Source organism: Octopus sinensis, linkage group LG1 (genome assembly GCF_006345805.1).
Source record: "Octopus sinensis linkage group LG1, ASM634580v1, whole genome shotgun sequence".
Taxonomy (NCBI): domain Eukaryota; kingdom Metazoa; phylum Mollusca; class Cephalopoda; order Octopoda; family Octopodidae; genus Octopus; species Octopus sinensis.
This window is the reverse complement of record NC_042997.1, coordinates 56,274,133-56,286,263: the sequence shown is the minus strand read 5'-3', so window position 1 is coordinate 56,286,263 and position 12,131 is coordinate 56,274,133. Positions and strand designations below refer to the sequence as shown.

At 34.2% G+C, this 12,131-nt stretch overlaps 1 protein-coding gene across 3 annotated transcripts in view; it reads left to right on the top strand.

The window, feature by feature from the left end:
• Positions 1 to 12,131, top strand: part of LOC115217937 (interferon regulatory factor 1) — a 43,873-nt gene that overhangs the window by 21,114 nt on the left and 10,628 nt on the right. For all 3 annotated transcript variants that reach the window (XM_029787665.2, XM_029787659.2, XM_036501010.1), the window contains 5 exons: positions 964 to 1,132; positions 1,707 to 1,762; positions 3,239 to 3,278; positions 6,572 to 6,652; positions 7,708 to 7,805. In XM_029787665.2, coding sequence (XP_029643525.1) covers positions 964 to 1,132; positions 1,707 to 1,762; positions 3,239 to 3,278; positions 6,572 to 6,652; positions 7,708 to 7,805 — 444 coding nt within the window. The remainder of the gene's footprint in view (positions 1 to 963; positions 1,133 to 1,706; positions 1,763 to 3,238; positions 3,279 to 6,571; positions 6,653 to 7,707; positions 7,806 to 12,131) is intronic.

Here is a 12,131-nt window from a genome sequence, read left to right as displayed (position 1 = left end):
GAATGTTGCTGTAATTTAGCCCCAGGGGACATTGTCTCCAACTGGCTATACAACATGATCTGTGTCCTTATATTTTCGAACAAGGGAATCTAGCACCCCCACTCAGCCTAAAACAATATTTGTGTATCGCAATTTCCGGGTTATTTCCCTTAATCAGCACAGAATAATTGTTCGGCTAGAGGTGGCGCTGCCAAATTCCTGTTTGATATATATAGTTTTCAAAGTGACAGCTTGTCACTGATCTATAAATTAGAAAATTACTATTTTTAAATCTTACAACAAGAGATATTCAGCAACTGTACTTTGGAGTAAAGATTTTTGCCAACATAACATGGCATTCCTCATTTAGGATGAATGTTGCTGTAGACGATGTTCCCTGGAGCTAAATTACAGCAACATTTGTTCTAAATCAGGACTGCTAAGTTATGTTGGCAAAAATCTTTACTCCAAAGTACTGTTGCTGAATATCTCTCATGAGATTTAAAAATTGTAATTTTCTAATTTATAGATCAGTGACTAGTTGTCACTTTGAAAACTATATATATCAAACGGGAATTTGGCAGCGCTACTTCTAGCTGAACAATTATTCTATGCTGATGAAGGGAAATAACCTGGAAATCGTGATGCACAGATATTGTTTTGGGCTGAGTGGGGGTGCTAAATTCCTTTGTTCGAAAATATAAGGACACAGATCGTGTTGTATAGACAGTTGGAGACTATGTCTCTTGGGGCTAAATTACAGCAACATTCATCCTAAACCAGGACTGCCATGTTATGTTGGTAAAAGTCTTTACTCTAAAGTACTGTTGCTGAATATCTCTTGTTGTGAGATTTAAAAATAGTTATTTTCTAATGTAAAGCATTTTGTTTGGTACTATCTTGTTCTTGTCATTGACCTGTGTACTACTGATTATTGTTTTAATACTGTTTATATCATTATAAACAAATATGTTTTCTTGACAGGACTGGGCAAAACATACAGGTCGATATGCAGAAGGTGAAACTACTAAGTATCCATATTGGAAGTCTTTGTTTCGAAATGCTCTGAATAAACAGTCAAATATAGAAGAAAAGAAAGAAGAGTATTCAAACAAAAACAATAACTGTCCCTATCGTGTTTTCCAAATAAAAGGTACTTTTTTTATATTACTGTTAACAAACTATATATATATGTGTGTGTGTGTGTGTGTGTGTGTGTGTGTGTGTAGGCATGGCTGTTTGGTTATAAAGGTTGTTTTGCAACCCTGTGGTTTTGAATTCTGTCCCATTGCATGACAAGAGTTTTCTTTACTATGGCCCTGGGCCAACTAATGCCTTGTGAATTAGTTTGGTAGATGGAAACTGTGTGGAAGCCTGTTGTGTGTGGTGTGTGTGTATGTGTTTTTTGTTTGTGTCCCAACATTATTAGGAGGGTGTAAGATGTAAAGGTAAATGGTTAATAGAGCTAGTTAATTCATTAACTATGATATATCACATATAATTGTTGACATAATTATTCTGAGTATCATTATTCAATCCATCTATAGTTGTTTCTTTCATTCCAATTCCCTGTTTTTGGTAAAATAATCATCATATTAAATTATATATATATGCTCTCTCCTCTTACAAAAATAACATTGTTGTTTATGTTACTTTCATTTATATGATTATTTAAATGGAAATGTATGTGTTTTTATTTACTTGTTTATGTTTTTCAATTTTTGTAGATTATAAGCCCTATATGCAGCCACAAGGATGTTTTCAGGATATGAATGTCAATAATGTGAGTTCTTCAAATGTTTTGATAATCTTTCTTGTATATAAAATCAAATATTGTTTTTGTTTACTTCATTTGTGATACTGACTTGCAAAATATAATTCATTAATTAATGAAGACATTTCACTTTAATACAATAATTTATTTGTACGTACCAATTCCAAAGAGATAAAAATGTAAAAGCTATCTTAGTGGGATTGGAATTCAGAAATATATGATATCAAATTAGTTATTAAATATCTATTTTCTGATTTTGTTTGGTCACTTTGTTGGTATGTAAGATGCAAAAATAAACACTAAGCATTAATGTCCTAACCTTCTTTTCACCTGTAACTTACCTGTACTCAACTACAGTTAGAAGGGAACATTTCTTCTGTATTATTCAAGGATTTCATTGAAACATTTGTGGATTATATATATATTACAATTTTCTGAAAATTTTGCTTTTTTACACAAATTTTCCACACTAGCATAAGTTAAATTGGTTTTTGTTGGAATAATTGATTTTTGCAGTCAGATAGATGCTTCCGTTACTATTAACTACTCATGATATAGGTGTGAATACTTTTTTCCTAAGTATTGTTATTATTAATAGACTTAAGTTGGATCAGAGGACAAGATATTAGACAAGTAAATTCATATTTACAGTAGGAATTTTTTGTGGTGTAGTGTGGGGTGGAGGTAGTGCAGTCAGTTTTACTTATCTGAAATCACCTAATTTGTTGGGTAGAAGCACCAGATATTTTGGAAGTGTTACCCAAGATTGGTTGGTGTTATATGCAAAAGAAAATGTACCTTCTGTCTGCATCCCATTATAAATTTTAAAGCCAAGAATTGGTTTTATGAATCCCTGTATCTTGCAGAGGCATTTAACAACTCCTTTAAAGCTTCATGTACATGCTTCCTTATTTCACATTGACCATAATTTTACACCTGAGAAAAAGATAAAAATACTCCCAAAAACTGTATATGTTTGCATTTATATGGTTGGTTACCATTCTGTACATATATACAGCAAAAAAATGTGTATGTGTAAGTATATATAAATTACAAAAACTGGCTTTTAGTATCATTATGCCTAAGCATTATCATAAAATGCTATTATTGTATATTTATATTAAATTGTAAAATTAATTCATATTTTTACATTTAATTATAACTATTCATTTGTTAAAAATGCATCATTTATGATTGGCTAGTTATAGAACAGTCAGATTCACCATTAAAGTATAGTATTGTATTTTCAAGGTCTTTTCTGAACTGAACAGAATGTTAATATCTTATTTTATAAACTTGAGTGTACATTTATTTTGTATGTTTAATCATCTATAAAACTACTGAAACTATATATACATAAAATATTTTATCACCCTGTATGGCAAGTGGAATTTGATACTGTTAAATATTCTGAAAAAAGTAAATTCCATTATTGTAGTTTATTATTCTTGTGTTGATAGTAATGCCTAAATATTATATCTGCAGAATGATATGTCCAGTTACAGTGTTCCAACTTTGCTAACTGGTAAGTTATTTTTTTTTTGTTTTTCCTAAAGTATGAATTAAATACTTTTTTTTGGGGGGGATTAAATGATTAGGTTTGGAGGAAGAGCCTGTGTATACAACCTTTGCCCTCTGAGCTTGGTGAATGTTCTTAAACAACTTTAAGGAAAATATGGGTAGAGAAGGAATTCCAAACGGATGACATTCTGGGAAAGAATGAATAGTGATAATGGTTAGTGTAGGATCTTGGATGTAGTAGACTCAATATGAGTGATAAAAGGAAGAGAGACAGATGTGCTTATATGGAACCTAGATAGCCTGTGACTGGTCAATTTCAAGAAGTAGGGCCACATTAGTATCAGTGAAAAAAAGCAGAGTGAAGAAACAACACATCTGTGGATCAAAGGTTTGAATGAAAATTCATTCACAAAAATCTACTGCTGAGTACTCAATATATTATGATGATGATGAGTAATTAATTCCTATGACTACACCTTATTCTTGGACATACCATCTAATTCAACACATTCAAATGTGAGCTAGCCAGATGGTACGTAGATGGTTGCTTGACCTGCTAGAAACAACATTTAAGTATCCCTCAAATCACACCCAGCTACCTTGGAGAAGGACACAGTGGACAATGTAATTCCTAGATATACTATATCAGAATAGCAGATGGGACAATCATGGTTTTTGATCATAGGTTTATTTAATCAGAGCTAATTTGGAGTAATCAACCACATTGCTTGTTGGTAAATTTGATAAATCCTCCAATAACAACCCCTGGATAAATCTAAAATATTTCAGGACATTTTATATATTACTATCAAGAAATGGTCACAACAAAATAATCACAGTTTCTCTTCTTCTTTGTTTCTCATTCATTATTCCTCTGTTTCTCTATTCCTCTCTCACTGGTTTGTTTTCTTCTTTATCTGACTTTCCCATCTGAAACCAGCAAGGGAACTTTTATCATTGATGATTAACTGACCAATATAGCAGCCAAAGTTCTCTTAAAACCAAGCCAAATTTTAAAATGAGGACAATATGTCGAGGTCTTAAGATAAATAAGGGCACAATAAAAACAGAATGACCATCTAAACTATTTTGAAAAAAAAAAAGGGTGAATGCTTCTGAAAAGGCACAAGTCATGTCTATTGAGATAGCCAAAATGATTGCACTACAAACGAAATCGCATACTTTAGCCAAGTCAATTATCATGCCTTCTTGTTGAAAGATGATTAAAACCATGTTAGGTAATGAAGCCGAGTAAGATATAAGCAAGATTCTGCTCTCAAATAATACAATCCATAGGAGAATTATGGATTTATCTGCTGATATAGAGGAAAATGTACAGAACTAATTTCAGAACTCAGAATTTGCTCTACCAGTTGACAAATCAACTGACATTAGTGACAAAGTACAATTACTTAGAGTTATTCGCTTTATTGATGGTAACCAAACCATAAATCAGTTCTTTTGTTGCCAAGAAATGTCACTCACTACAAGAAGTCAAGATATTTTTGACATTTTATCTGCCTACCTCGGGAAATGGAATTTATCCTGGAATTCATATGTTGGAATATGTACCAATGGGGCACCAACTATGGCTCTATTAAAGGTTTTGTATCTCTCATATAACAGCAAAATCCTAATATTATACTTACTCATTGCTTTATACATTGGGAGGTACTAGTTTCAGAAACAGTACCAGTTGAGTTAAAGCAAGTATTAAACGAAGTTGTTGAAATGGTTAATTATATTAAAAGTAGGCCGTTGAAGTGTTGCTTATTTGAACAAATTTGTGTTGATATGGATTCCCAGTACAAGCACTTACTTTTACACACAAAAGTCAGATGGCTCTCAAAAGGTAAGGTGCTATGTCACATACATGGACTTCAGAAGGAATTGCATGCATTTTTTAAAGAAGAAAAACATGACTGCTTTTTGGAAGGTCTACAATGTGAATTTTGGTTTTCCAAGCTGGAATATTTAACAGAGATATTTGCACAACTTAATAATGTCAACACAAGTATGCAAGGTAGAAATGAAAACATTCAACAGATAAGCTGGTTTCATTTAAGAAGAAAGTTGTAATTTGGCAAAATAGAGCTGAAGGTAGTAACTATGAAATGTTTCCCTTAATACATAAAAGAAATAACACCTATTGTATTTGAACATTTGACAAATCTGGAAGGAAAAATGAACTTTTTTTTCTGTCATTGAATACAGAAGAGTATGATTGGGTTTGAAATCCCTTCATGAAAATTCCATCTAATATTGGTTTGAAAATATGTGAAGAAGAGGAATTGGCATCTATACCCAGTGATCGTAGACTTAAAACTAAGTATGCTGAGTTGCCTATTGATACAGCTCTGCCAATAGCTTGGATTACTTACAACTTCTACTGTTGTAAGTGATCAACAAGCACCATCAGAACTCTTAATTCATCTGATCTCACAGGTGAAACTACTGAACTGAATGAATGCTCAAATCAGTAACTCATTTCTCTGAGTTCTCTTAACCACAATATATGCTTTCTTTCCCACACTATACAGATGCACTCTATAAACGCACATGAACGTACACATACATGCACCCACACATGCACGCACACATGCACGCACACACACACACACACATTACATTAAAGATGATGATGAACACAAAAAAGAGGAATCAGTTCTGGAGGGCAGAGTGTGCATAATTGCTTGTTACATCACTTACAGCACTCGCATCCACTACCTTTGGTTTCTTACTAGTAAACTGAATGTAACTAGATTCATCAGTTGTTTGATGGATGAAGTCAGTGGAGATTAGGATGAGATGGAAAAAGTAAGCTTGTTTAATCTGTTTGTTGGAAAAATATGGTAATAATATTAAATGAATGAAATCTAAAGTTTATACCAATTTTAAGGGATGAAATGATTTCCTTTCTTGCATAACATACAAAAGTTATTTATATAATGTAAAAGAATGTTAAAAGTATTGTAGTCTGTAGAAAATGCTGGTGTTAGAACATAATTTAGAAAACCTGCTTTTAAAGTAATTTTAGTATTAATATTACTTAATATGGAAAGTGGGCAAAATCATTGCCACGTCAAACAAAATACTTAGAGGCTTTCTTCTGGCTTTGTGTTCAGTGTTATTCAAACCCCTTTCAGGGTCAATAAAATAGGTACTAGTTGAGCACTGGGCTTGATGATATCAAGTTACTCCTTCTTTTAAAATTGCCAGCCTTGTGCCAGAATTTGAAGCCATTATCAATGTTACTTGATGGAAAACAAAAATAATATTTTCTTTTATATTTTCCAGAATTCAATGATGTAGTCGAGGAAGAGGAAGAAGAAATGGAAATATCTTTGCTGGAACCACCACCTGAAAATCACTTAACTAGTATGTTATTTAAAACAATACTAATTATAGCTTCATTCATCTGATAACACTGATTTTTTTGAAGACCTGCTACATTATTTTATTCAACATAGTCTGAATCTGCCAAATACTTTCCATAAATCCATTCAGTTTATTCTTTTCTATTTCCAATAGTTTTTTTTTATTATGTGTAATCCTATGTATACTATCAAAAGAAAACAAAAAGAAAGGAAAATACTTTTTCAAAATCTATGAAAGCCATTATCAAAGTCTATCTGAAACGAATGTATTGTTGTATAAGATGCCCAAGCAAAAAAATGTCTGCCCACTTCAACCACGTGATTACTAGGAGACTACTTTTGCATCCTTTAATATTACTTTCCAATGGAATCTAAATCTAATTTAGTATAACCATACCAAACACACTTGGTACCATGCTGCTCAACATCATATTCCTCCAATTTCATTACTCTCAAGGGCCTCCCTTTTTTGTTATCCTAGATAATAAACCAACCATCCAATCTTCAGGTATCTATTGATGAAGCAAATAAATCACTCAATGCAGGGAGCATTAGAGGAAGCTTAGGAGTAATAGATCAAATTAGGAGCAAAGGTTTAGAGATCAAAAAGACCAGCTGTTTATTGATTAATTGTACATGTGAGATTACCAGAACTATTCAATAGACTAGGCTTCCTCTTTAGAGCGAGAAAATATTTCAACTTTGATCTATTACTGACAAAGTTCAGGTATAACCCCACAAGAGAGTACCTTTCATATATCAAGTATGGTGCTTCTGTTACACATACAAACATACTAGACCGCATATAAAAAGGTCATCAAACAGATTAGTAGTCTCAAACATGCTATATTCACTAACATGTTACAAATATACTTGGAGATATGCTGTTTCTCCTCTACTATAAATGCTTTTGGCTTCCATCCCAACATGACCTGTTATTAAATCTGGATTAAAACTGACTAATATGGACTAAATTTACTAGACTTGAGAATTTTGTTGCTGTTAATGATGATTTATGTTTGCATAAATTGTATCAAAATATTTTATGCTTTATAGGTTTCACTGTGACTGTGAAAGTTGGTTCACAAACTGAGTGTCGAGAGGGAAATTTCACTTCATGTGTTATTAAAACTGGCTGTTATATGGATGGGTCTGTAAGTTGGCTGCCTTTTTCTCACTTATTTTGCAGATATATTTTTTTAACTCTGTAGCTAAGATAGTTTCTCAACACATGTAGGAGAGCGTTATTAAGAATTACTAGTGCATCATCATGACCACTACCAACAACAACACCACAACCATCTAATCGTCATAATCTAATAAACCTAAATCTAATGTCTGTTTTCCATACTGGCATGGGTTTGAGAAGAGCTGGTAATTTGGAGAGCTGCACTAGACTCCAGTCATCTGTTTTGGCTTGATTTCTACAGCTAGATGCTCTTCCTAACACCAACCACTTTACAGAATGTACTAAGTACCCTTTATGTCACTGGTATGAGTGTCTTTTATGTGTCATCAGCTTGGGTACCTTTTATGTATCACTGGCACAGGTGCCCTTTACGTATTATCAGTACTGGCCATGACCATGACTTCACTTAGCTTGACATGCCTCCTCAAGCACAGCAAATTGCCAGAAGTCTGTCTCTTGTTATCACTTTTGTGAGACTCAGCAGCCCAAAATTATTATTTCACCACCTTGTGCCACGTCTTTCTGGGTCTTCTTCTTTCACAGGCTCTCTCCACAATTAAGTAATTGGCATTTCTTTACACAGCTGTTCTCATCCATATGCATCACGTGACCATACCTGCACAGTCTTCTCTCTTGCACACTACATCTGATGCCTCTTATACCCAATTTTTCTTTTAGGACACTTAAACTCTGTCATACATGCACACTGACATTGCACATTTAGTAGAGCATGGTAGCTTTAGTTCTTCTAAGCTTTTGTCCTCCGCAGTCACAGTTCATGTTTCACTGCCGTGTAGCATGGCTGTTTGCACACAGGCATCATACAATCTGCCTTTCATTCTGAGGGAGAAGCCCTTTGTTACTTACAAAAGTAGAAGCTCTCTGAACCTTGACCAGCCCATTCTTATTCCAGCAGCTACACTCTCAGAGCATCCTCTTCCACTGCTGGTTTGGTCACCTAGTAACAGAAGCTCTCTGCTAGTTCTGAGAATCCCACCAGGCATTTGACGAAATCTATTTTCCGTACATTCCTAGTGTTCATTAAACCTCCACATGTACCACACATAGAAACTACTTTCTCTGTTAACCTTCTCCTGATACTGCTGCACCTCTTATGTGCCCATAGCTTGCACCAGGTACACCTTATGGAGTTTCTACCTACGCCTTTTCTAAATATCAAGCAGGGCCATCTCCCTGAAAGGATTTGTGATTTGTTAGATTTCCTACTGACTAGGACTTTGGTCTTTGCTAAATTAATTCTAAATATGCATTTGTATATATTTATGTGTGTGTATATATATATATAAAAGCATCCCCCCTCTCTCTTGTATATGTATATATATATATGTGTATAAGATGGATAAAGAAATTGAGTCCAGAATTGGGAAGGCTAACTCAACTTTTGGTAAGCTTTATCACAGGTTTTGAACAGCCACAACATATTGTAGAAGGTGAAAGTTGATGTATATAAGTCAGTGGTCTTGATAACTTTGCTTTATGGTGCTGAATCTTGAACTCTGTACCAAAATCACGTGAACCAGCTTGATGCTTTTCATGCACAATGCTTGCATTCTATCTCCAACATAAAAACTGAGTGACCATATTCATAACAGTGAAGTACTAGCAAAATGCAACATATCAGGTATTGAAACCATCCTCATCAAAATACAGTTTAGTTGGTCAGGTCATCTCTCACATATCAGTCATATCAGAATTCCGAAACAACTTCTCTTTGGAAGTTCATTTGGAAGGCGACTTTTGCTCTTCAAACACAAACTAAAGGACAACCTGAAGTGATGCAACATACCCTTTTCTTCCTGGGAAAACAAAACATCAGAATGCAGGACCTGGTGCCAGTCCTGCTTCTCCTCAGTTCGAAGATTTGAGCAAAGTCAACTCCAACATTGGCACCAACTTCATGCAAGCATGAAGGCATGCTGGCAAAACACTGCTCCTCTAAATGGAAACTTTACCTATCATTGTGGTTTTGTGGCATGAAGCAAAGCAGGCCTTGCTGTCCACTTAAGAAAACACATAGTAAATGATCCACAAACTTGCAAGCAAACTGAGACGTCAACTTATTCTATTTGCCTAGAAGTTTGCAAGACACCAGCAGGCTTTGAGACACATCCGTGTCCATAGAACATGATTAAAACCTTCATTTGACATTCATGATGAGAGAATCCATCATATTTGTGTGTGTGTGTGTGTGTGTGTGTATATATATATATAAAATATAAATTAGAAATAAAACCACTATTATGCAACTCAAACAGTGATAGAAATTTAGAGGAATGACCACTAAAGTGGACACCCTTTATGGTGTCCACTTTAGTGGTCATTCCTCTAAATTTTGTATGTAACACAATTTTTAATCTTCGGGTTTTTTAGATATGCTAAGCCAATAGTTTTAATTGATTAATATAAATTTCTACCCTTATTATTTAATTATATATATGTATATATATATATATATATATATATATATATATATATACATACACTGTTCTATGATAGAAAATTCAACAAAAAAAGTATGCCATCTGGCGAAAGATAAATATTATTTACTTAAAGGACACAATATATGTCTTTAAGTGCTACTAATAGTTTCAACTTTTTTAGTTCATTATGTTATGTGGGTTGTGTCTGATGAATATGTTTGAAATATTTCTCTACATATGAAACTATGAGTAGCATTTAAAGACGTGTTGTGCTTTTAAATACATAATATATCTGTCTGTCAACATACATACATATACATACAAATATATATATATATATATATATATATATATATATATATATATATGTATATCCATACACACATATATACATATATAGAATCAAGTAAAGGTAATAAACCTCATTAAGGGATCATAAATCTAATGGAAATATTGGTTAGTTACCAATCTATGGGGCTGATGACGTCATAAAAATTCTCTAACAACTACTTCTGAATCTTTTTGGAGGTATGTCAAGAAGCCAAATCCTATTCTCCTCCATATAGCTTTCCAGCAGCAACCAGGGTTTAACCACAGTCTCCAGCAGCTTGACATAGCTGTCTAAATTGAGCCTAAGGCCTTGTTCAAAGATGCGGGACAGCATGACATCACCCTCTCTGGAGACACACACAAAAACCATTACTATTTGGAGGAACTTGGTTTTCATGATAGGTGGACTTCACATGGATTGTAGGCAAGTTACCTGTTGTGCAATTGGTCTCATAGAAGTTCTTTTCATCTCAGAACAACCAGATCAAGTGATTCTCCTTGGCCTCAACTGTTAGGCTGTCAGAATTTATTCCTTGTACCCCTTGTATGAGTGGTAGCAAAGATCCTCATGCAGGGCCAACTTCATAGTGGTGATTCCAACAAACATCTCTCTCTTGTTAAAGCCTGGATTCCCTTGTTTGGATCTTCTATCGTCTTGCACTGCAGTTGTTGGATGATTACAAGCATGTGAATACAGTCAGAATGCCTGTTATGTCCCTTCCTGCTGATCACAGCTGTGCAGTCTCTTGCAGCTGTCTCTGTCACATCTTGCAGCCTCTTCAGTGTTCACAGAACATTGAGCAGCAGTTATGTTGTCAGCAACTTGATACCTGGCACCAATCACCATGATTTGCTTCCAGTCCTCCATGTCAGTTAAATTTATCTCAACTACAACTTTAATCTTTATGCTTTCCAACACTGTTAACTGTTCACTAATACATTGAACTGTTCCTGAAAAAAGACTTTAAAAATTGTCAAATTTATCCCAAACACCCTCTGTCTGTGTGTGTGTAAACACACACACATGCAAGGTGTCTGGTATAAATTTGACAATTTTTTATGTCTTCTTTTTATATTAATATATATATATATATATATATTAATATTTTATAGGCTTAAAGCTTATAAGTGATCATGCTGTATCAACTAGAGAAAATAGTCTAATATTGGGATATATAAGCCCTTGAGGGAAACAGTGGGTTTTTCATATGCATGGGACTCGAACCCACACCTCATGATAATTGTGCTACCATTACACCAATGTAATATATGTATGTGTGTGTATGTATCATCATCACCATCATCATTAAATGTCCATTATCCATGGGTTGGACTGTTTGACTGGGCTGGCATGTTAGAAGGCTGCACCAGGATCTAGTCTGATTTGGCATGGTTTTCTACAGCTTGATGCTCTTCCTAAAGCCAACCTCTCCAAGAATGTAATAGATGCTTTTACATGCCACCGGCATGGGTACCATTTATGTGACACCAGTATCTGCCATGATTGTGATTTTGCTCGG